The sequence below is a fragment of the Ostrea edulis genome, chromosome 7, assembly GCF_947568905.1.
Source record: "Ostrea edulis chromosome 7, xbOstEdul1.1, whole genome shotgun sequence".
Taxonomy (NCBI): Eukaryota; Metazoa; Mollusca; class Bivalvia; order Ostreida; family Ostreidae; genus Ostrea; species Ostrea edulis.
Window position 1 is genome coordinate 7,651,364 of NC_079170.1, and position 27,946 is coordinate 7,679,309.

General features: G+C 33.5%; 1 protein-coding gene across 18 annotated transcripts in view; it reads right to left on the reverse strand.

Moving 5' to 3' along the window:
- Window positions 1-12,439: 12,439 nt before the first annotated feature.
- The window catches only part of LOC125661723 (uncharacterized), a 42,685-nt gene continuing 27,178 nt past the window's right edge, over window positions 12,440-27,946 (reverse strand). For 9 of the 18 annotated variants that reach the window (XM_048893871.2, XM_048893864.2, XM_056143183.1 and 6 more), the window contains 3 exons: window positions 13,137-13,201; window positions 12,905-13,030; window positions 12,440-12,825 (listed from right to left, as the gene is read on the reverse strand). In XM_048893871.2, coding sequence (XP_048749828.1) covers window positions 12,608-12,825; window positions 12,905-13,030; window positions 13,137-13,201 — 409 coding nt within the window. In that variant the 3' untranslated portion in view covers window positions 12,440-12,607. Of the gene's footprint in view, window positions 12,826-12,904; window positions 13,031-13,136; window positions 13,202-24,639; window positions 24,944-27,946 lie in introns of all 18 variants that reach the window. The other 9 variants (XR_008796578.1, XR_008796576.1, XR_008796575.1 and 6 more) reach the window with 3 other exon arrangements.

Here is a 27,946-nt window from a genome sequence, read left to right on the forward strand (position 1 = left end):
GTTTCTGAACTGATTCGATATGATAGGATGTTCTACGGATAATTAATTTCTAATCTGACTGAGACTGATGTTACAGTGGTTTTAGTATGCTGGATTAAAGTCAGTATTTCGAAAATTCTATGATCGTTATGAACACATGTTGTACAACGTGTCATATGAATTTTTAGAGCTTTCTTTATGTACTGATTTTGACTACGGATTTTCCGGTTACCTGATCAAGATAGAGGGCTCGCAGTGGGTCTAATCAACCAGCAGAGGATGATTATTCTTCCAAGGTGCCCAATCACACCTCAAGTGCTTATAGGGGTCAGTGTTCGCCCTTTCATCGATACTTGATAGGATTTATGTAATTGATCACTATTGGATATTTTCTTTTTACAGCATGAATGAAAATAATGAAATAAATTGTATTCTTGAAGGATATAGTACACTCCTGTCCAACTATAAGTTATCCAACAAATTATTGAATACTGTACCTTGTCAATGTTGCAGACTTTAGACATATTTTTCAGTTCCTCTGGCGTTTTATCTTCGTTATCATAGTGTGCCTTCAGCAGTTCACATTGTAGTTTCTCCCTAGTAAATCTCACTGATTGACAATCGCTGTTTAGTTTGCATCGCCGTAAGCACATTTTGTATCCAATCTTATCAACAAGCTCTATGACATTTTCACTATCAACATATGATGTACAACAAAGCATCCCAACAAGGAGCAAGTGATAATAAGTAAGGATATGGAACATGTTTAAACAAAATAATACTCTTTCAAACATACCACATCTCAATTGTCATAATTCAAAACTAAATTATCGGCTTATTTTTTTACAATTCCATATTTATAAGTCCCTTTAGATTAAAGCTTACGAAAGGATTACCACCAATGTATTCAGGGTTTATTTTCGAGATCAAATGGTCAGATAATAGGTGCTTTTGTACAGATATTTCCGAATCAAATAGAATATGTCATGAATAAAGGATGTACGGAAGCAATGACGAGTTTTGTCCTGACGAAAATGAAGATCGGAATCTTCAATAGTTTTGCGGGTTTTTTTTATTCAATGAAATCAGAATAAATCAATGCATATTTTATGGTGTCTCAAACACGGTAGAAGTTTTGAGCATCCAAAATTTCACAACGCTTGGTATTGTGCTGATAGTAATGAAAACTTAAGTGATTTTAAAGGTTAACGAAAATAAATAATTCATGTTGTAAAAAACAACAACAATGATGATGAAAAGTGAAGATAACGAAGAGTGATCAATATTACAACTCCCACAAACAATACAAAACAGAGAACTGGGCAAACATGGTCACCCTGTATATACCAGAGGTGGGATCAGGTGCCTAGCAGGAGTAAGTATCCCATGTCGACAGCTCACACCTGCCGTGAGCCCCATATCTTGATAATAATAATAATAATGCTTCATTTAGAGAAGATAGGCCATAATAGTACAAGGTACTATTCTTCCCCGGGACGTCCAGAAATACAATATGCACATAGTGATACGTTTAATCAAAGGTAAGCATATAATGATAATCTTCATGATTTTATACGATATCTAGCAAACATGAAAAAAGTTGAATTTATAACAAATATAGAGGAAATTATAGAATAGGTAAATGTAGTAAACGAAGGGAAAATGATGACATAGACATCAAGTGGACAATTTTCTATCTTTCGTCATATTCATTTTACCTTACTATCAAGTTCACAGTGAATATTTCAAATATCAACAATACATTTCCTGATAGAACATACAATTTTGCAAATGGTGAAGTTGAATTCTATCACCATACCAAACCGACCGGCATCTATTCATATTTAATGACATCTACCTGTCACCCACATAAAATCTTCGCCAATTTGAAATCACGACACTTTTTTAAAAATTAAAATCAAAACGTACGCCTTTTTACAAATATAGACCACCATTCCTTACGGTAAATTATAGATTGATCACTGTTCGGTATCGTCACCTTTCATTATAGACTAGAGTTTTTGTCATCAAAGACAGCTGCTTCTTCAATAAATTTCGAACTCGGAAATATTCATATCTTGTAATAAGTCATCTAAAAGTACTGTGTTAAAGACTACTCTGATTCTACCCACAAGAAATATGAAGTTTACATTTAAAAGATACCGAAGTTTCACATTGAGATTTCCTGCGTATTCTTTTGCAATGAGATATTTTGACAGTCTGTTGGCATTCCCACGGGTACAATCTGTGCTCTGTACCTGGTGTTGCATTCAAATGAGGCAAAATTTAGTCAAATGTTTGTGCATGATAAGAAAAAAACACTTTTGCAGTAGCCTTCATCTCGACATTTAAATTCATCGAGAACATTATAATATTACAATAATTTTTACTAATATGTCGATTTGTATATCCCAGTGAAGTTTAATTAAGAGATGCCATAGAACCTTTCATATCTGTTTCTTTTCTGCATTCCAATGTATTCAATGTCAAGCTGAAGCTCACAGCAAGGTAATTTTCTTCACATGCCCAACTATCTATTTTGTATTGCTTGTAGGAGTTATGAGATTGATCACTTTTCGTTATCTTCACCTTGCATGTAAAACCTTTAAAACAGATTCTGTCTCATAAACAGCAGAACCAGATTAGCCAATGAAGAAGACCAATTTCTGCCCATGGAAATTCCATCAGATTTCCGGAAGGACCGATCTCCAAAGATTATTGTCTAAGAAAAGTTAAGGCTCTTTACTTATATATCAACTTTACAGTACTTGTTCGTAGAATGTTGTTTTACGTATAATTCAATATTTTCCCTCATATTGCATTGAACATTCAACAATAGCAATGATGGTTCTTTTTCGCCCTTTTAAAACATCATTTTCAAAAGACCCACGACTTTACTTCTAACGGAGAGCGTTTTTTTTTACGCGCACCGGGTTCAAGATTCGTCCCCAAGCTTACAAGTTGCACCGCATGCAACCTAACTAGAGAACTTGGTTATCACTACCTAACTACCTACCTAGTTCTTGTTGTGCCCGTGGGCACATAGGACAAGGACTAGTTTCTTCCACTCCTCTCTGTCTTTAGCAGTCTTTTCAATTTCACCCCAGGTCATGTCAACCTCTCTCATTTCTGTTTCAACGGTCCTCCTCCAGGTGGTCTTTGGACGGCCTTGCTTTCTTTTTTTGACGGAGAAAGACATTAATAAAATATCAAGCTTCCACAATGGATGTCTCCGAAAGATCTGCAAAATATTTTGGCCTAAAAATGTCAAATGAGAATTTTCATGCAAGAACAAAATCCCCAGACATGCACACCATACTTATGAAATACTGCTGGAGATGGATTGGGCATGTCTTAACGAAACCCATCAATGACATCACTAAGGTCTCATTTCAATGGTTATCACTAGCCAGGCCAAACGTTTTTAAAAGGAACATAACGGTCTGTTCTTTACTATAAAGAAAAATAAGCATGCTTTTGCGTTTGAGAAAGGATATGAATATTATATCATGAATACGATTGAGTGGTTCAAGATTTCCAATTCTATAGCGATTTCTCGTAGAATTTTGTTGACCAATATCTTTCGTGTGGAAACTTTAATAGAATTAAAAACCCCGTGTGAAACGATATTGTTTGTCTTTATATATCATACATCGTCAGTTATATCATGATAGATTTCGACTATTGACCTTTTTTTGCAATGGTTGTACATCGGTTGATATGCATGCATCTACCATACTCGCACTAGTTTACGATTTCGTGCTGTTTGCATACAATTCTTCTTCTTCTTTTTAAAATTTGGTTCCAAAACCAGGGGGAGCTGCTGGGGTGTTGGTTTTGTCTCCGACAACCCGATCCTGAGTCAGGTAGTACTGAATTACAGGTTACCAGTAGCAGATCCAGATCTTAAGTATGGTTCCATGTAAAAATCAGGCAGAGGGTGATAAGTCGATCGTCAGGGATCGAGCCGATACTTATATATATTGTAACATTGTTTATAGGAAATCATTCGGTGATAATATTTTTTTCATATGACGCACCTTCACAGAGCTGTGTTACTAAAAATAGAATACCCATGTTTTGACCAAAATTGACTCATAAAAATGCTATATATTCTTAAAGGTTTTGTTAAATGAAAAGATCATACATTTTCAAATGGCTTATATAAAATGAAGAAGAAGACTACTGTTTACGAATTTCTGTTGTCATAGTGAGTATTCGTTATGTGTTACCATGGTAACCGTTCCTGTAGTTAACGAAAGGATTTTCTAACGGAAAAACATTCCAACTTTAAGACCATTTTTCTCGAAACAGCAAACACTTTCAAAAAAGTTTTATAATTAGACGGATAAAGTACATGCTATTGAATAATTTTTACTCAATATTTTTTTTGAAAGTTTTTACTGTACTCGGAAAAAAATATATGAAGATTGTGAAAAATGGCGGGAAAATAATATATTTTCATGTTTTTAAATTTTCTTTTACTTACAAACTATTCAACAAACTCACTTTTTTGTCATGTTCTAGTAATTATCATATTTATAAATATCTAAAATGATCTTCTTTATGTGTTTACACACCATAATTATATGTCTATAGATGTAAATGCAAGAAACGATGCATAGCATTTTGGATCGGGATCGAAAGTCCGTTTATTATTAACCCATTTCTTTCAGATTTCCTCTGGTTTTTGTAAACAACTTATTAGACCGGTCTTTATAGGATATTTTGCACTGAATGGAGAGTTTAACTTGCAAGTATTTTTGGCTGGATAGTTGTGAGTTTGTGGGTAATTAACAGATTAAAGAAAAAATGCTTGGTTGGCAATTGTTTTTCATTTTGAAATTCACCTATCAACAACTCTTGTGAGGCTGGTCAACGACGTACGTTGTAGGTTGCTCGAATAACAAGAGATTGGCATTTTAGTCCCAAGTATAAAGAGAATGAATGCCCATGTTCTTTAAAAACGTATATCTTTAGAAAAACAAAACTGAAAATACATTGAACATGTTCAAGGGAATCCTATGATAAAACATTAAGACATAATTTATCAACTTTTGTGTTTTACCCTAAATAATTCATTGAAAATATCTTTTATTTGAAAAATCATTTTGAATTCATATTTGCTCTGTGTAATATGAAATTTAATACATTTATTACAAAGCATCTGGACATTTTAAACTTTGGCTAACAATTCTAGAAACATGATATGGCTCAAATTTTAAAATAAAACTTTTTAGCACTTGATTTCCTTATGAATCCTTTGTAAGAGTGGAACAAAAACTTTTAGTGAAATGTACGTTTTTACAGTCGTATAATATATATGTTTGTTCAGGAAAAAATAAAAATCAGAACAAAAACTGCAGACATTTGTGTCATTAATATTGTAAAATTTGGACAGTTTATATTGACTTTATATAATTTTATGAAAATACATGTAATGTAGAAATGGGATTGTTTTAAAATTCAATAATGTAGTTTAAAAAATGTAAGTTGACTCATTTATCATGTCTATGGCACTATCTTTTACCAAGTATGATTACAGGTTGCTTTCAGATGACAAAACAACCGTTTTACATAATCCATGTAGATATTAGTGTCTGTAAAGTGAATTGAAAATGAATTCTTAATTATTTCATCAATACATTCCATTATCTATAAGATTTTTTAACAGTTGCAACTTGTAAGTTTAGATCCTTTATAAACTGTATACTGAAAGATGTACGCGGAAGAGTTCTTTGAAGCTTAAAAATTTTATTTCAAAATCATACTTTTTTAAAAGTGTAACCCCAAACAAGGCATAAACATGATAAAGGAACAAATGAGCACAGAAATATATTTGTTACGAACATATTTACAAAACGGAGGCAGATCAAGAAAAAAATATAAGGGTGGGAATGGAGGTTTTGTGACTCGTGTATTTACCTTCTCCATCCAGAAAGGGGTGGGTGAAGAGCCCAATAATTGCATAAAATAGACCATTTGAGCTATTCTATGATGCATCACATTATACATGTATTTTTGCATGTCAACACAACTTCATTACACAATTCAACCCATTGGTGTTTAATTTTTTCATAAGTTGTTTCCCTTTCGAATTTAGGTACATTAGGAATTTCAGTTGAAATAATTTGAATAAAACACCATATATAGGAATGCTTTCATGTTTATTTGACAATTTGTCATTTATTTCTTCATAGAGTTTTGATATTTTGTTTGGATTCAATATTTTAGACTGTCTTGATGTTCAACATTGAATTTATGGACTCCTTTGCTTTCCTTTTGTAATAGTGTCTTGTACTTTCACTTGGTTTGATTGATTTTCCTCCTGTTACCACTTTAAGTATATCCTTGGGTTTTGCAGAGACCTACAATACAATAAGATAGACACTGATTTTCAGGACACAAGAATTTACTTATTTTTCTCTCCTCAATATACATGTATATAATATATATTTCTCTAGTTTTTGAGAATGTTTGAACATTTTATATCATAAAACTTTCAATTAAAGTACACAACTCAGAGCCTAGTAGTCATAGTACACATTGATTTTTAAATTATACATGTAGTTAGAAAGAATAAAATACTAAAACAGCATATAAAACTTTTGAAAACAAGAAATGCTTAAAGAAACTTGTATATGGCATTGAGAAGGTGTTCCAAATATTCTAAATCAGTGACAAGTAGGTTCGGGTACTAGTCAGGGCAACAGCTGTATCAGGTTTTGAGTCTGGTTTCTGAGTGACCAATATTTTCCTATAATGGTGGGTTGGGGGTTGGTTGACTTTGACCTCATTATCAGAAGGGGTCATATAGTGCTTGTATATCAGGATTATTATATAATATTATACTGCTCTACCAAGTTTGAGGTTCATAAAACATTTACACTTTAGATTCATTGGTACATATGTGCTACATGTATTTACCACAGAGGTTCCCAATGCATGTAGTGATGGTAATGACACTCCATGATGCTGGTATGAAAACTTTAAAGAAATATACATTAGCTAAATGACTTGATCTTTGTTATATTTATATATTATTATTAGAAATATAAATTCAAGAACCCATACATTAACCAGTCCCCATGACCATATCAGATTGAGGCAGACTTTAAATAGTAATATAATAGATATCTAATAAAAATGTCAAGATATAATTAACATTATGAATTGTTTTACAATAAAATGGAATTCTTTAAAAAACTACAGACCTTAAATATTTTCTTTGATATGTCTAATAGTATGCATATGTTTTTAAAATATGAATTCCGATTTGTCAAGAGCTGAATGGTGACCACTAAAAGAAATGATTTTGTGCATATGAAATAATATTTAAAAAATTTGTGTGTGTTTATATAGAACACCTTGAAGGAAAAAACAATGATGTGTATATAAAATAAATTGAAGAAAAAAATCCCATCCATTCTGAGAATTGAACCCGGTACCTCCGGCATGCTAATCTGGATACCTAACCACTTAGCTATCTGTGACTTGTAAAGGGTTTGATCACATTATATACTTAACATTGCATCTCACAAAGTTATATCATGTCTTAAATTTTTATATGCAAATTCGACTGAAATCTACATGTAGTACATAAAACCACACTCTTTCGAGATGATACCTACTCCTACTGATCCTCAGTTAGGCATAATTTACATTTATATCTGAGACAAGAGGCGTTTGTGTGGAGGATACGTAGATGACTGCTATTATTGCAGACCATTACAAATGAAACATGCCGTCGACTAGCCTAGGCCTAAAATATATCATAGCGTAACTGTTGAAAGTATGACTTTTTGAAACAAGGGAGTGGGTGTCATCTGCACACAGTCGTCTCATACAATGCTACATTGTATAATACAACATTTTATGCTAGTAATAACATGAATAATAAATATTGCGAATTTTGACTTATTAAATATGTAAATCACACCATTTGAAATTACCGGAATGCGCCGACTTGATGACATGTCATATAAGATATGTTGCTCGGTCTTCGTTGTCGTCTGCTCCACACACGTTCTATCTTCAGTGACTCCATATACATCAATGCATTTCTGACACTCTCCGAAGGTAAATATATTCGTTTCCTTTAGAGGAGGCTTGAGGGTAGTTCACACTCTGTCGGAATATTGTCCTACACGGCATTCAGTTTTGGATCCGCCATATTCCGCGCACTTAGTGTGTTGACAAAGCAGCGCCCCTAGCGATCATCGAGGTTAAATTCAAGAACGATAACCGAAATTGCATTAAAATCGAAACATTCAGAGAGGTTTTAAAATGTTATATTGAAACTTTCAAAAAAAATATTTATTTCAGAGCATGCCTTTTTTATTTGTTTAATGTTATATAATGATATATTTTCATACCTGCTTTGCTGTTTTTAGATTTCAAAGGGATTTCAAGTAGTGTTTTGTATAGATTTGCACTAAGCGTGAATTCTCCATGTTCATAATTATCTGTCCATAATTTTGGAACAAGGCGAAATAAATCAAAACTACTTTGCATATTTGCCAAACATATTACGGTGAGTTAGTATGCTAAGTTTGGGTTCATTTCGTGAACATGGACTTATCACGAAAATGCGATTTTGCCTGATTTTTACGTGGAACCATACTTAACTGACTACCATATTATAATAAATGAAGATATAGACTGAGTTTTGTTACATGCCCTTGTGTTCATGCTTTCAGACTCTGTTTTAAATGATCATTTGTGTAAATATTTGTATGCATCAACTTGAAGGCCTTGAGGGATGATCGTGTGTGCACTAATCATGTCACCTTCTTCAAATAAAGTAGTATTATCATTATTATCAATATTGACCTATAAAGTATTATTATCATTATTATCAATATTGACCGATAAAGTATAATTATCATTATTATCAATATTGACCTATAAAGTATAATTATCATTATTATCAATATTGACATATAAAGTATTATTATCATTATTATCAATATTGACCTATAAAGTATTATTATCATTTTTATCAATATTGACATATAAAGTATTATTGTCATTATTATCAATATTAACCTATAACGTATTATTATCATTATTATCAATATTAACATATAAAGTATTATTGTCATTATTATTAATATGACTTATAAAAGTATCCAGGACTCATTGAATACGCTAATTTGTAAGTTTTCCCAAATTAGGCCATGTTTATGAACTCCGATGATTTTTCGTTTTCGCTATCATGAAGTGCGTTGTAGTAAATTTAACCGATTGTCAATCGCTGTTTAGTTTGTATGGCATCTTGAACACATTCTGTAATGATTTATATTAGCAACCTTTATAATATTTCTATTTTAGAAATACGGTGTAAAAGAAAACATTACAGCAAAGAACAAATGCCCTGAATTTAGGGTTTTAAAAGATGTGATACTCGTGCAAACACAAGACATCGCATCCCTTATATTTAATACTAAATCATTGGTTTATTCTTACCATTCAATATTGATAAATCCTTTTACAATTAAAGGATACTAAAATACTAACACTGTGGTACTCGCGGTTGATTTTCGAGATCAAAAAGTCACCTAAATTGTACTTCTTTCAATATTCTAGAATCAAAGGAATTTTTTTAAAAACAAAAATCGAATGCGCGAAAGTGATGACAAATTTTTGTTTCACACAAATTGAAAATGGGAATCAAATCTCCATTGCGTTTTTGCTGCATCTATTCAGTGCAACACAAGATCAATGCATGGTGTTTTTAATTCACCGGTTCTTCAACACATTAAAAATCATTTTGTAGTTAATCGTTCGTTACCGACATTTTATGATTAAAGCAGGATTTATATCCCGATGATGTCTTGGAAATGGAATAATTGATTTGCGGAACACATATATTGCAAATACCGGAAATTATTACAATACAAAGGGGAACCATGCCAAACCTTTTGGCAATTTAATGAAAAATGTAAACCTGAAATTATCTAGTAGTTAAATGTTCCACATTTCATTAAATCGCTCAAAACTGAGTTGAGGAAATGTTATAATACAGCTGAAAATATTGTTCGCATTACATTCCAGTCATCTTTTGTTCTGATAAAGATAAATGAAAAGGTGAAGATAACAAACAGTAATCAACCTCATAACTCCTATAATGAATACAAAATTGATAGTTGGGCAAACACAGAAACCTGGATATATCAGAGGTAGGATCAGGTGCCTAGGAGGTGTAAGCATCCCCTGTCGATCGGCCACAATCGCCATGAGCCCCATATCTTCATCAGGTAAAAGGAATAATCCGTAGTCAAATCAATGTGTATAGAACCGTCTAACAATCGGTATGAAACACTTCAGACAGCATTTGACCCTATGATAGGTTGTAATGTCTTCCAATATATGATTAGCATGTTTGATATATAGAAGTTGATATCATGACATCTGGCAGAAATTGTCTTGTATAATTAAAAACTCAAAATACACATATACTTAAAACACAATGTAAAAGGACAATGAATCACTTCGGCAATATGATGGAGAATATTTCTGGTTTTCCATTCTACAAGTATCTGACTGGATTTTATTCAATACTGAAAGAAAAGGTTTTCTCATTTTCATTCAACATTGTGTCAACATTTTTATGAAAGGAAATTAAAATATAGAGTAATGTGAATTTCTTTTCTCATTGAAAGTAATTTCCTTGTGTTGTCAAATGCAACATACTAAGTAGTGGTACCATCATGTACTCGCGATTTTTGTGTTAATGTCCGTGTAGAAAAGTCTACGTTGGCAAAGGGATATGAAATCGAGAATGATACATCATACTTTAATTTATTTTTTTCTATGTATAGCGTATACGTCATGTACGATATACTTTGGAAAACATTCTGTGTTTCATTAGACAGGATGTCGGAGTTCATACTGTAAAGAGTATGGGGAGGAGAAAAAAGTTGAGAATAACATTTACGAAAGCAGTCTTTATCGTCTCGGATTTCACAGTGTTACGTGTTTATATCATTGAGGGTTTATGAATGATGGTTTTACTTATAACATATATAGAAATATAGCTTAAAAGGAATATTACGAGTATGGAAAAATGAAAAATTTCATTTAACAATAAAGATTCAAGGTGAATTTTTGTTATCCACCATGTACCGCAAGTTTCTAAAAAAAAAAATATGAAAAATTGTTTTAAAAAGCACCTTTTCTTGGATATACTATTCTCAAGTATAAAAAGACAATAACAAGAGTTCATTTATTAGATACATACACATGTATAACAAAATTAAAGAAAACACTAAGAAAATATATCTTCATAATTGAGACAGTCTACATCAAGCAACATCTAGCTGTTTTAAGCTTACAATTGTGATAAAAAATATTCATGATGTTTGTGTTTGAATCAAATGAAATAATTTGATTACATTTCCGGAAAAATTATTCAAGATATTCACTTTTGTAGATTTTATGCATTTGACCACATGATAGTAAATTTCTTTATAAAAATATAGTATACATATACATAATGGACATAGGATTGCTGTATACAAACATTTAGAAAGTTTTTTCTAAAACATCCGGACTTTTCCAAATTTTCGGAATGCAAAAAGTATATACTTATGTATTACCATCCCAACTCTTCCTTATAGATTCCAAATTTCCGTTCATGATTTTGAAAATTCAAAACGATATACAATTTAAAATAAACGTGACAACGTTCTTGAATAAGTGTAGATGTATTTTAAATAAACCACATGCATGTAGTTTTCCACACGTGTTAATTTTAGCTTGAAAATACGGATGTATATTTAATTGCTGTTATAAAATTTAGAAATTCATTTCAAAATTAAGGATTATCTCCTTCATGCATAGCTCTTATCCTTGGACGAATTTTGCTCCACTCTTTTGGCACGCTGTTTTTGGCTATATTTAGCTCTAAAACTTCATAGTTATTTCGGATTTCAAACATTTTGGTTGAGCATCACTGAAGAGACATAATTTGTCGAAATGCGCATCTGGTGCATCAAAATTGGTACCGTATAAGTTTTACATTTAGATGTTTTACTGAATATTGTCGTCCTTGACAAACTAACAACTGAACTTCATAACAAACAGGATAACTTCACCTTGCATGTACATCATCAACTCCCTGTATTCATGCAGCAATATTCCATTATCAGATGGTGTCTGTCTCTCACTGACTCGATGTGCAAAACCTTGTCCGGAAAATGTTTTAAACCGAAGTAGGCTACTGAGAAATATTGTCATGTTCGGCTGTTTTATAAACTCTCTGAATGTCAGAATTGAACATTTAAAAAAGAAATGTTTAAGCGTTGAATCTATCACTAGTGAAAGTTTAACATCTCAAAATCATGTCTCGATGTCGCATAAACACCTTGTTTTACTAAAACGAAATATGTTCTCTTTCAAGCCATGGGAATAAAATCCATATATTACTTATATCGACCTGAAATTTACAAAAAGAAAATATTGGAAAAAATTTATTATATTCTTCAATGGCAATATTCAGTTATAACAATGAAGAGTAAAATCGCTCAACTCAATACATTATAGAATTAGAAAAATCCAAAGGCTTTCAACTTTCAATACAATTTCATACACACCAATGTTTGAAGATTTCAACATATCTATGTACTTAGATCGGAGAGGAAACATGAAAAATACAGTCTCGTAGTCTGATGGCGCAGTAAACTGATGACAATATAACCGTTAAAATTCCAACACTGATGATACCATATATAATTGGATTCTCCAGAATAGTTTTAAAGCCATTTTCCGTTACAATGTTAGTGTGGTTTGTAACACCGAGAGCTGTAGATCCTGTCCAAGAGAAGATGGAATCTGTCACATTTTCTGTAATAAGAAAACACAAGTCAATCAATTTCTGATGCAACATACAGCAATATTGCAGCATATTAGAATGAAAAATTACCCAAACATCCTTTTGAAAAGTCGCACATGTCTTTTTCACAATTACAGAGGTATTCACATTTTGCACCATATCGTGGGTATTTACACTTTTGTGAACAGTTTTTGCCAACATATCCAATCCAGCAAGCTGAAAATAAACGAAAACGTATCAATATTTGTTTTCAAAGATTCACTAGATGTAAATTAAATGCATATGTAAATTAAGAAAAAGAGTATCAAAGGCCATCACTTACGTTTACAAGTTCCAGTGATTTTGTCTTTAAAAGAATTCGAGCAGCATCCATCGCTGCGATAAAAACTGATTTAAAAGAACAAAACATTCAAATTATCATTCAAAGACGCCTATAGCACATACACACATATGCACAAAGAGGCACAGAGACGCAAAAACACAGGCATACAAAAACACACATTAGCAAGTATGCAAGGTGAAGATAACGAACAGTGATCAATCTCATAACTCCTACAAGCAATACAAAATAGATAGTTGGGCAAACACGGACCCCTGGACACACCAGAGGTGGGATCAGGTGCCTAGGAGGAGTAAGCATCCCCTGTTGACCGGTCACACCCGCCGTGAGCCCCATATCCTGATCAGGTAAACGGAGTTATCCGCAGTCAAAATCAGTGTGCCAAGAACGGCTCTAACAATCGGTATGAAACACGTCAGACAGCATTTGACCCAATGCGAGGTTGTATTGACGAACTAGATCGTTATAACGACCATAGAATTTGCGAAATGCTGACTTCAATCGAGACTGTTGAAATCCCTGTACCATCAACTTGTTTGTCAGTAGCTTACCTCGATTTAAAAACTGACTATACCCAGAACAAGCTCTTGCATATCGAATCATTTGAGATATATAAACACCATATGCAGGTGATAAAGGAATATTGCTACATAAATGTGGGAAGTTGACGATGGATCAGCTGAAATCATCCCGTTTGTCATACAGTTGAGTTGTTAGTTTGCTGTTAATGTCTACTTTCAATAAAATATCTAAGTATGAAGCAGAAGTGGACGACTCTGTGGTGTCCTTTATTTCGAGCTCACAGGGATATATCAAATCGACATATGAATGAAAGCTATCATATAAGTAATGAAAATCAGAATGACACATTCCATAAAAAGTTCTGTGTGAACCATGTAGACATGGAGAAAGCGCTGGCAGGAAATGATCTCTTGTTTGTTAATCGTTTTCAACAAGTCAAAGGTACAGCTATGGGCACAAAATGGCCCCTCTAGATCCAGATCTAGATATAAGATTCACGATCGACAAGAGTTCTACGAGTATTCCATTCCTTTATGTACTGGTTATTAAACAGCATGATAAATTAACAACATACACACTAATCTCATCCCAGACACACAAAGCGTTCTATTCCGTACAACCTAGCTAGGAGGATATGCGCCATAGTCAGTGATGAACAAACAAGAGAAGAGCGTTTACATCAACTTGAAATTCACTTGACAGAACAACATTACCCTAAAAACATCAATGAACATAATCAAAGATGGAATAAAGAAAGCCACGGTAATTAACAGAGAAGAACTTATCAACCCGTCTTCACAAAACCATGTAGATTTCAAACTATTACCATTTGTAACCACCCATAACCCCCAAAACCCGAACATGACTCCTGTGGTTCATCAACTTAATAATATTCTGAAATCAGATGAAGAAATGACAAATGTTCTCTGAAATTACAAATTCATAAACAGTAAACGACAATAAAAAAATCTCTGTAGAATGCTATGTCGATCCAAATTTCATAGAAAATACGATTTTCGAGTCAACAAATGCAAAGATCCCCGGTGTGGAACTTCTCCATATTTGAAGGAGGGACAGACTTTCAATTTCAACCGAAAGGAATTCACCATAAATGCGGATATGTCTCTTGGTTCTAAGACTTTGATATATGTTATCATATATAGGAGTTATGAGATTGATCACTGTTCGTTATCTTCACCTTTCATGTAGCAGCTGTAGAGATAATTTATATGGGAGATACAGGATCAACTCTTAGAGCCAGAATTCGTTTACATGAGCAACACATTAAAGTACCGGAATACTGTAAAATAAAACTGAGTGAACATTTAATCGCGAGTGTAAATGGAAATTTGTACGTTTTCCCTTTTTATAAACTTTTACAGACAATTTAGTGGAAAGGAGAGAAAAAGAAAACTATTTCGTTCGCTCATTTAGACCTACATTTCATAGTTTAATGCAAATTCTTTGTACTACGTCACAATAATACGCTCCAAATGATGTTATCATATTGTTATAGACATAACAACAGAATTTGTTTTCAAAATGTAAAACATCTGAAGATTTTTAAAAAAAATGAAAGCGTTTACGTTTTACAACGTGTTGTCATATTTTATTGAATTTTGTACTTATTAATTACCGGATACTGAGCCAATATATATTCAACTTTATGACAAACGGGATGATTTCATCGTTAACTTCCCATATTTATGTAGCAATATTCCATTATCACCTGCATATCATGTTTATATCTCGCAACTGATCCGATACGCAAGAGCTTGTTCTGCGTATGATCAGTTTGTGAATCGAAGCAGGCTACTGACAAACAAGTTGATGGTGCAGTGGTTCCACGAGTCTCTTTTAAAATCCGTATTTCGCAAATTCTATGGTCGTTATAACGATCTAGTTTGCCAATACAACCTATCACTGGGTTAAGTGCTGTCTGACGTGTTTCATGCCAATTGCTAGGCCATTCTTGGCACACTAATTTTGACTAAGGATAGCTCCGTTTACCTGATCAAGATATAGGGCTCAAGGCGGGTGTGACTGGTCGACAGGGGATATATATATATATATATATATATATATATATATATATGCAAGGTGAAGATAACGAACAGTGATCAATCTCATAACTCCTACAAGCAATACAAAATAGATAGTTGGGCAAACACGGACCCCTGGACACACCAGAGGTGGGATCAGGTGCCTAGGAGGAGTAAGCATCTCCTCTTGACCGGTCACACCCGCCGTGAGCCCCATATCCTGATCAGGTAAACGGAGTTATCCGCAGTCAAAATCAGTGTGCCAAGAACGGCTTAACAATCGGTATGAAACACGCCAGACATCATTTGACCCAATGCGAGGTTGTATTGACGAACTAGATCGTTATAACGACCATAGAATTTGCGAAATGCTGACTTCAATCGAGACTGTTGAAATCCCTGTACCATCAACTTGTTTGTCAGTAGCTTACTTCGATTTAAAAACTGATTATACCCAGAACAAGCTCTTGCATATCGAATAAGTTGAGGTATATAAACACCATATGCAGGTGATAAAGGAATATTGCTACATAAATGTGGGAAGTTGACGATGGATAAGCTGAAATCATCCCGTTTGTCATACAGTTGAATTGTCAGTTTGCCGTTAATGTCTACTTTCAAGAAAATATCTAAGTATGAAGCAGAAGTGGACGACTCTGTGGTGTCCTTTATTTCGAGCTCACAGGGAAATATCAAATCGACATATGAATGAAAGCTATCATTGTTAATAGACAAAACGTCATCGATATATCTAAAAGTCGAATTGAAGGTCACAGCGAAAGATTTTTTCTTCTCACGTAGAAGTTCTTGAATACATTCTGCTTCATATGAATATAAAAACAGGTCAGCTAACAAAGGAGCACAATTCGTGCCCATGGGAATTCCAACAGACTGTTGGAAGACCTGATCACGAAAGACCACGAAGATATTGTCAATGAGGAACTCTAGCATATTTTTTATTTCAACTTCAGAGTACTTGTGCGTGGAATCAGAGTGGTGTTTAACAAAGTAAGTTTTTGAATGACTGATCACTAGATATGAATATTTCCGTTTTCCGGTTTTTTTGAAGAAGCAACTGTCTATGATGGCAAAAAGTCTAGTCTTTAATTTATCGTGAGGAATGGTCGTGTATAGTGTTGAAAAGTCATAGGTTTTAATGCTATTGATTTGGGAAAAATTCTGTGATTTCAAGTTTACTAAAAGTTCTTTAGAATTTTTTAGAATCCACATTTGATGAACGCCACTTCTGGCATATGTAGTCACACAGTAAGTTTGAAGTTTCTCCTTCACAGCTGTTAACATTTTCGTGAGGAGCAAAGATAGGGGCTTGGTAGAGCACTTACTGGATCCAGCAATGTATCTTTGTTTGTAATGGTTTTTATGTAGTTTAGGAATCCAGTATAGGTACGGTAACTCATATTCATTCGACCCATTGACTGGAATATTAAATGTGTCTAAAACTGAAGCATGGTTTTGAAGAATTTCGTCTTTTGAAAGGGCAGTTGGAGTATAAGTATGATTACCAAAAGTGGAATTAATGCCAAGTTCGTTTAAAATGCAGTTGTAATAATGAGCCTTACAAACAAAGACAATGTTGTTACTAGCTTTGTCAGCTGGAACCAAAACATATTCCTCATGTAACCTATCTAATTCTTTTATCACTTCTGGTTAACTAAACACAGAAGGATAGATGGTACGTACTTTTGTTTTCATGTGTCTAATGCGGGATTTTAATGTATATATATATATATATATATACTACTCAAAATTTGATAAGGATCATAGATATATTTCTGTTTAAAAAATTAATAACTCCATGACTGGCAATTTTGTTTCCAAGTGAAATGAAAAACGTCTTCAACAAACTTGCACGTGCATTTGATGCCATGGGAAAGGCGTTTCTCATGACAGTTTATGCTTTTGCTAACATTGCACGATTTTCACTCAGGCATCGGTGTCTGATTCTTTCTAAAATTTCAAACTCACTTGAGTGTTTACACTACGTTTATCAACACAATGCCCTTTCAACGTGGAAGGCGTCGCCTAACGACAGAACAACTTGGCAGATGTATTGGAATGCTTGACGCTGGCTATTCACAACGTGACGTTGCAAATGCACTAAATGTCAGCCAGAGCATTGTAAACAGGGCCTGGAACAGACAGCAAACTTTTGGTACAGCAGCACACCGACATGGGGGTGGTCGTCAAAGGTCGACAACCCAACGCCAAGACCATTTTGTGCTTCTTCAGGCTCGACGCCATCCCTTTTGGACAGCAACCAGCCTACGTAACGACCTCCTGATCGCCTCTGTTCGACGCCGGCGGGAGCGATTGGACTGTGCTGAAGATCATGTCACTTGGACACAGAACGATTGGGTTCAAGATCTGTTCACCGATAAGTCCAGGTATTGTTTGGACTTTACAGACAGGAGGCACCGAGTGTGGCGAGGACAACGTGAACGTTTCCATGATGCCAACATCAGTGAACATGACCGTTATGGTGGTGGTTCCATCATGGTCTGGGGTGGAATCAGCAGGGATGGAAGAACAGATCTTCATGTCCTGGAGAGAGGGACAATAACGGGGGTGCAGTACCGGGATGAGATCCTCTATGATTACGTCAGACCCTACGCTGGTGCTGTTGGCCCTGAGTTCATCCTGATGGATGATAACGCCCGTCCTCATCGCGCCAGGGTGGTGTAGCAGTACCTTCAGCAGGAGACAATTGTCCGTATGGACTAGCCAGCGCGCTCGCTGGAATTGAACCCGATTGAGCATGTATGGAACATACCGTAGAGCACAACCCACGACTTTGGCAGAGCTCGGAAACGCCCTCGTGGAAGAGTGGAACAACCTTCCCATTGGAAACATCCGGGTGCTTATTGACAGCATGGCTCGACGTTGTCAAACCATCATTGATGCAAGGGGAGGCCATACCCGGTATTAACACTTCATCGACTAAGTGTAATGATGGACTATCCCCCAAAACTGTGTAATTCTTTCTCTGATTTGCTTTTAACTTTTTGTAATGAAATTCCTTTTGGTGTTGTTATCAGATTTCAAGCATTCCGTATTGATAAAAGTTCATGCCGTTCATGAATTTTCATTCATAACCTGAGTAAACACGTTTCTGAGTCAAATTTATGTCTTTTGTTATGTTTGTGGTAAATTAGACACATATAACCTAGTGATCCTTATCAAATTTTGAGTAGTATATATATATATATATATATATATATATATATATATATATATATATATATATATAAGGAATGACTTTAATTATGTGGCAAGTTATACGAGTATAGCCTGGTTTTTATATAAAAAAGCGTAAACTGACCCAAACCAGGTTATATTCGTATAATTTGCCCCAGAATTAAAGTAATTCTTTATAATTTAATGCAAGAGACAAAGATGCTAACCTTCGTTTATCAAAATGTACATAAAGTCGGAAAATAAAAGTCAACTGAGCCGCGCAATGATTCTCTTAGCAAATACGACACGAAGCGTCTATCTGTGAAGGTCGCCATCTTTAGTCTTAGTTCTACGGGGCCTAGCCATTTATCAAAATATTGTATCGAAACTGAAGTTTGTCATGATAGAAAATATGTGTAGACAATGCATGCAATGCGTATTTTGCTGCAAATTTAGAGATAGAGATCGACTTTGAAGTCGCTCATCTCCGACAGATTGGAAAAATACGGGAAATTGCATTGTTTAGGCCTACCGGAAATAAATTTTCAAATATCAGAAAATGCAATAAGTTGCGACTTTTAACTCTTTGAAAACTTCTACTACATGAAAACTTACCCTTGTATGCAAAGTTGTCGCCAATACTAAATCCGACACAAAAAAATATGTAAGCAAGTGACAAATCGTGTGACCGGTCAACAGGGGATGCTTACTCCTCCTAGGCACCTGATCCCACCTCTGGTGTGTCCAGGGGTCCGTGTTTGCCCAACTATCTATTTTGTATTGCTTGTAGGAGTTATGAGATTGATCACTGTTCGTTATCTTCACCTTACATGTCAATGTGTCTGAGGTCATGTGATAAAATGTGACGTATGAATTTTTGCTTGCTTTGTTGAAATACGGATCAAGCAATGAAACACCCCCATTTCCCCAGTGTTAAATGTATTTCAAAATGAACAGGGTAATGCTTACTTGGCAAATCATTATTTCGAATATAATATCCTTGTTTTAATCTATTATTCGACCATACATAGATCTACAGACAAAGATGTTTGACAACAGTGATTTGCGTACAAGTAGATGCTAATATTAAAAAACGAGAAAACAACATGTGTATCTTGTTGTACACGTTGACTTTCTTTTTCATAAACGACTGAAAACAGTGCTGCGATGGTTGTCAAGGGTGTGTGTCCATATACCAAACCAGGTGATACAAAAATAACTTGCGTTCCTCAATTGGAATTTGACCAATCAGAGACAAGGATATAATAAGAATTAAATTATATATATATATATATATATATATATATATATATATATATATATATATATACCTTTCATATTTATTATCTCATGCTATTGATACAGATAATGCTACTTTGCAAAAATGAAAATTGACATACCTTTTACATTTTGTAACATTATCCGAAGCATTGGAAAGTATGATGAAATGGAAAACAGTTACAATCATTAACGGAGACATTTGCTTAGCTTAATGAAATTCCAATAAGTAAATAACTTATGATTATTTTCCTTGTTTGATTTAGCACAACCAAAATAAGTATTAAGTTTGTATTAAGTACCCATTGAGGATCTAATTAAGCCTATTCTAGGAAATGGTACTTTGTTCGAACAAGATTAGGTTTGTAATGATAAGTGTTAACACATTGTATAAAATGTGCTTTGAAAGTGAGCAGATAAGATTTAATAATTGTAATTTCATATATCAAATGCATATACCATATGGAAAGGTGAAGATAGCGAACTCAAGAAAATTTCCCATTTCACTGTCTACTTATTTACACACTGTATATGTATAGACCTGAAATATGTTCTAATTAAGTAAACAACTCCCTAGCATAATTTTGAATCTCTGTTCTTCTCTGACATTCTATTCTATGCCCTCCTAGTGAAAACAAAAGATCCATGTAATACAGCCAAATGTCAAAGGGGGGTGGCTTATTTACAAGTACCTACCCATAAATAAGATCATGGTGTTAACTGTGTTTTTGTGTGTAAAATATATCTCTAAAATGACTTATTTCTCTATCTGCCAGTATTTTGTCATAAATATGTATCATGGTACAGAGAAGAAGTGCGATCTACAGTATCTGAGATATGTAATTGAGTCCAATCTGTTAATTACATGTAGATCATGTAAAACTACATGTAATCTATGCGTATTCCTCCTAGGCACCTGATCCCACCTCTGGTGTGTTCAGGGGTCCGTGTTTGCCCAACTATCTATTTTGTATTGCTTGTAGGAGTTATGAGATTGATCACTGTTCGTTATCTTCACCTTTCATAGAGAATACACGGTATATGAAGTATCCCAAATAACATTATTATAACCACTAAGTTGATTTACATGTATTTACATGTCACTATGATACTTGACCAGATTCTGGTTTTCCATAGTACTAAAACATAGCTCCCCCCATTAGCTCTGTTGTCTGCCACTGTGATACTAATGCGATACATGCGAGGAGTTATGAGATTGATCACTGTTCGTTATCTTCACCTTGCATGCATTTAAATAGAGGGTTGTATTACATATATAATACATTTATCTTGATGATATCAATGACATTAACTGAATTACTTGGGTTTCAAAAAATACCATTCTCTAAAAGGTGGCAAGGGGCAGTTTTTTTTGTTCTGAAACATGTGCGTAGGGGGAATACATCAAAATAAGATTATGACAGACTAATGAAAAATCATATTTCCCTTTTATGTCAATACTGATATTTCATATTGGTGAAGTTGGGAGAAATTGGAATCTTACCAGGAAGAATGCGGAGAAAGTAGCGCAAGGATGATAAACAGATTCGTGAAGCGTTCCTTACGACACGTCGTCTTACTTGGAGGGCTTTTAGATTTCTGGGCCCTGGTTTTCGAAAGTGTCTTAACACTGAAACATGTCTTTTAAAGATAATCTCCGCAGCTCCTTGGACGTGAAGTTTAATTTTCGTGGCATGGCTTTTCAATAAAAACTAATCTTCTTTGCTTTTATACAAATGTATCGATAGATGATACGGAAATGCACGGATATATGTTTGGCCGGTGTTGTATAGTAGTCGTTCCCCCATATTAGACCCCCCTTCTAAAAAGGGCTTTATAATAGCCCATAGCAGGGTTACCCCTCATGTTTTAGGTTTTGATTTTAGAAAACAGATTATGGAAAGTCTGTAGGACTTTGCAGAAGAAATATTGATATTGCATAGATCTAAGTATCGAAAAGTGTATGTTGCCGATAGTTTGAATGCAGATATGTGTACATGTATTTCCGAAGAGACAAATTATAGAGATATGCTTTACGGTACTACTCACCCCTACTAACGTTATTGTTATTCAAATTTACACCACGTGGGTTCTTTAAAAGGTCAGAGGTGAGATCAAATTCCGCAGGGAAGGAAACCGAAAATAAATATGCGAAAGCTATAGTCATTTTCTATATAATATACATGTATCACCAATGCATTGCAATTACGAAGAAAACTCAATTAAGTACTGCCATTACCGGCGATGATCGTGAAAAGTTCAGGAAGTTAAAGTAATTTAAAGATCTAGATTGTATTAATAAAATGCAGTTTAACTGATATTTAGTGTCGTGTCATTAGGGGGTGTGCGTTTGTCTTTTCTTCTATTGTCTTGGGGAGGGGGGGCAACGGTAATAATTCAATTGTTTATAACATATGCGGATAGAGAAACTGGGGTGACTGCTCTCTTCCATTTTCATCTATAGTGGTAGTTAGGATAACGACAGAACTGCAATCATGTATTGATGGAGAATTTGTACATGTCAACCCCTTCCTCCCCGAATTACGAAATAGAAGGTAAGCAAAAAAAATTTGATTTTTAACCCCCCCCTCCCCCGATTTAAGAAATCAAGAAATTTTTAGAACTTAGGAAAAATTCCCCCCTCCCCAATTTAGGATTTTGAAGAGTGGGCAAATCACAGGACGAAGGAATTTTTTGTCTCTTGTCAAGGATCTTTAACAAACCAAATTATCTTCAGCATTGGTTAAAAAACCTGAATATTTTGCATTGGAAATAAAATTGGTGAAGAAAATGTGTGATTCCTCTACTTCCAGTATAATTGCAACTCATATAAACTGCACAAAATAATATATCACATTATCAGTAAATAGTCAACGTCACAGAAAAAATGAAATTGATGTTATTGTTAGATACTATTACTACACTTCTATGACATGTCGTTTTTAGATTTATTCTAAAACTTACAAGATATCTTCTAAAGTTTATGAAATATCTTAATTGTATCCTATATAATTGGATATCTGATCAGACTGAGTACTGTATATGCCGTACTGTCTGGTAACAAAATACAAGCTCTGCAATTAAGCATACATGAAAGGGGATATATTTTATATATTTTTCTTAACAATATATGTTAAATATTTCATAAGATATCTTATTAAACATATATCTAATTTCTTTTATGGTATCTCGAACTTAATAAGATTTCTTATATATTTTATAAGATATCTCAAAGACGAATTTTTATAAGATATCTTGTAAACTTTATAATATATCATATGAATTGACTTTTATAAGATATCTCATAACACATATCAGATATCTTGCATGTTGTATAAGATATATTATAAAGTTTAGGAGATATTTTTAAGTAAAATATTGTTTATGAGATATCTTATAAGATATGCAAGATACTTATAAAACTTATGAGAAATCTTACAAACTATTCAAGAAATATTTTGTTTTATAAGATATAGTAAAATAAATTTAAGAAATCTTCAATTTTATAAGATATCTGATAAACATAAGATATCATGTTTGATATATAAGATATCTTATAAAGCTTAGGAGATACATGTATCTTACATAATTTATAATATATATCTTGGATATTTTATAAACTGTAAATTATATGAGATATCTTATCAGATTTATTAGATATCTTATCAGAAATAGAATATATTTCATAAATTACATACGAGATCCTTATAGGAATACCCGGTATATATAAATATGGCGTGCCATACACCTCATTTAGGAAGAAGCTAGATTAGCAGGATTTATACAAATTATATGAATATTTACATATTTTCTATATATCTTAAAGGGACTGGTTCACGATTTTTGATAAAAATATTTTTCATTTTTTATTGTAAACATTTAAAATACAACTCATTGTAAAATAAATCATCTCAATTTTGCATAGTCGAAATTTTAACTTTTAGATGACACATTTTACCCCAAAACTGTTTGAAATGTTAAAGATATAATGAACTTAGATCAATATCCATTTCTTTTGAAAATTTCGTTAACAATAACATACAGCAATCTTTATTTACAAAACAAATAATAATTAAAATATGAAATGAGCTTCTATGATAATTTATAAACTTAATTTTTGTGTGAAATCTTTTAAACACATTAGACAGTAGATTTTGATCACTAAAAGTGAAAAAGAAAATTTTGGGGAAAATCGTGAATCAGTCCCTTTAAAAAATATCTGTGAAAAGCCTAATATGCATTTTCATAAATCTAAAACATAACGTACAAATTTTACTCTTTATACTAAAGAAATTCATCAGCAAATGTGAATCATTACTACGACTGTGCTCTTCAATGCATACAAGCATATAGTTATAGTTATACAGTATTAAAGTTGGTTAAGAAATTAAGTACTATGTACAAGTTACTGCTCATAAATGGAAGTTGAATAGTTAAAAATTTCCCACCTGTACTGGAATATACATAGTTTTCTTATCTACATGTCTTGATCAGAAAGTAAGACAATGTTTCACCACTGTACCTGCATAAAAGTTTTTTTTAGTCTTAAATATTAAAGAAATCAAACCTTTAGGGTGGGAAATCTCTAAAATAAGTCTATGTATATATTCATAACTTTAGTCTGTGACATGTACTTTAGAGTATCCCAGACACCATATTACAGGATTTGGAGGTAGATCTTAAATGTAAATTGGTGAATTCATTTAGGAATGTGCACTCACAGTACACCAGCTATTTCCTCAAAATGAATCTCTGAAAGAAAACAAAATTCACAATGATCAATATAAGCTATCTAAATTTTATTTTCCAGTATGAAATATGAATACTGATTGATTGTTTTTTACGTTTGTGGAGAATTTTTCATTCATATCGAAACTTCACCAGCTATAGGTGAGGTACGACACATTTAGCTCTATGTTTAACGCTCAGGGCCGTAGTAGTGAGGGTTCTTTATAGTACCAACTTACAAGACGTTGCATGATATAATACATGTATATGTAAATCAACATAACATGATGTACTAATTTGGACCCGTCCTAAAGTAAAAACCCTTGGGTTGCGAAATTCACAATTTTGGTGCATTCTTTTTCTGTTTTTCCTAATTACATGTATGCACATACTTTTTATACTGTATCAGCAAACTTAAAGAAGTCTTTCAAATGATAAGGACAATAATCACCTTGGAATCAAAGTCCCCACCCCTGGAATCATGAAATCAATTCCAATTTTGGTAAAGGCCTGCCTTAATTACTCCTTATAGATATCTATTCAGTTTCAATTTAGTATCAATAACATTAAAGACAAGAGTTCCATGTGCCACATTGCGCACACGAGTTACCTTGGCCCATGCTTAAAGATTGTTCTTGTATATTTGCATGTAAAGCTTTGATCCCTATTGTGGCCCCAACCTACCCCCGTGACTATGATTATTTACAAAATTGAATCTGCACTATGTCAGGAAGCTTTCATGTAAATGTTAATTTCGTTGTCCCAATGGTTCTTGAGAAAAAGATTTTCCCTATATATTTGTATGTTAAACTTTGATCCCCTCTTGTGGCCCCACCCTTCCCCTGCTGGAAGCATAATCTTAACAAACTCTAAAAATCTGCACTATGTCAGGAAGATTTTACTTAAATGTAAGCCTTTCTGTCCCAATGATTCTTTAGAAAATTTTAAAAGATTTCCCTATATATTTGTATGTGAAATTTTAATCCCCTATTGTTGTCCCATCCTACCCCCAGGGGCCATGGTTTTAACAAACTTAAATCTGCAGGAACTATGTCAGGAAGCTTTCATATAAATCTAAACTTTTCTGGTCCTGTGAATCTTGAGAAGGAGATTTCAAACTATTTTCCCCTATATATATGTATGTAAAACTTTGATACTCAATTGTGGTCCCATCCTATCTCCGTGGGCCATGATTTTAACAATCCCGAATCTGCACTATGTCGGGAAGCTTTCTTATAAATTTGTGCTTTCCTGGACCAGTGGTTTTTGAGAAGATTTTTAAGGATTTATCCTATACATTAGTATGTAAAACTTTGATCCCCTATTGTAACCCCATCCAACTCCCAGGTGCCATGATTTTAACAAACTTGAATCTGCACTATATCAGGAAGCTTTCATGTGAATTTCAGCCTTTCTGACTCAGTGGTTCTTGAGAAGATATGTCCTATATATCTGTATGTAAAACTTTGATCCCTTATTGTGGCCCCACCATTTGTTGGGCAGCAGTTAAAACACATGATTTCTAAAAGGAAAAAACCCAGCAGTTATTCAGTATGTAACAAAAAATGCAATATAAAAATTATGAAATGATATGATTTGTCAATAATTAAGATTTAGTATATTCCATGAAACAGTGTGTGTCATCTGCAAGTATACTATACTCAACCAAGACAGAAAGACAGGCAAAGTGATAGCATAAGCAATAATGCATCTCTTCATGAAAATATCTGCTACATGTACAATTATTAGCTTTATTCTTATAATCTTAATTTTTTTTTTACTTGTATCTGATGAAAGTTTTGAGGTAGAAATTTTGTTTGTGGCTTTGTTGCATGTACATAATTTGTAAATGTAGTTGTACTCCTACGTAGATTTCACATAACAAAACACTGAACACATTATATGTACTTCATGACTTCTGTTACATGTACATATACAACTTGATAAAAAGATGTTTAAATACTATAAAAGAATTTTAAGAAATTAACATAAATTATCTGCATGCAGTGTATAGCCTGGCCAAAACTTTAAGGACAGATAAAATTATCTTGGTTTGTAGGTGACATAATAATCTACTGTAAAATCTTGAAAACATAATCATTACATTCAGTTATAGGAAGATGTGATACCTTGACAAATCTAGGATTCCTTTGAGGTGGCCTCAATTAATATACCTTTGTTCAAAGGGTGGTGAATCACTCAAATTCGAATATACCAGTCTAATTTTAATTCAGACCGGGATATATAATTCGTGTCTTTTTTCTTTAACTGTCAACAAAGTTTTAACATTCTGATCACAATCTCCATTTAAACAAATCAATTATAATATCTTTAATATTGAACATGAGGGGCTCATTTTTCAATTGTCAATGGCACCTTTTAGATTTAGGTTGATTAAAATTACTTATTATAGATAAATTGATCGAATCACAGAATTGTGAAGTCCTCAATGTCAGATCTCTTCAACATTATAGGTTTATTTAAAACAACAAGGGGTATTTATGTTTAATTTATGGTCAGAAACACAACAATTTTGATTTGAGGCCTTAATTATGCTTTTAAATGTTTAAAACTCCATCAACATGCAATATATTTGATCATTTACAATTGTATTTAAGTAAAATATAGTACTTTTTTGTCCGGTAGAGTTCTCATAAACTAAAAAAGGGATCGATATGAAACTTTCCAGGATGATAGTATAGGGTTTGTAGATGTGCATAGCGATAGTCATTTTGTCTGAACGTGCATGCACGCGCGCGCACGTGCACTGCAATTTTGGTACAAAAAATGGAAAATCAGAATATTAAAGGGATGAATATGAAACCTAAATAGGATGGTAGTATATCATTTGTAGATATGGAAAATAATAGTTATTTTGTATGCACTTGCACGCATGCGTTTGTCACTAACTTTGGAATCAGTCTAACCTTTTTGTTGTTCATTGAAATGGCTTGATATTCATATCATAGGTAGATATTGAGACCCTTAACTGATTTGCATGGTCCAAATTACCAATTTCTACGCGCA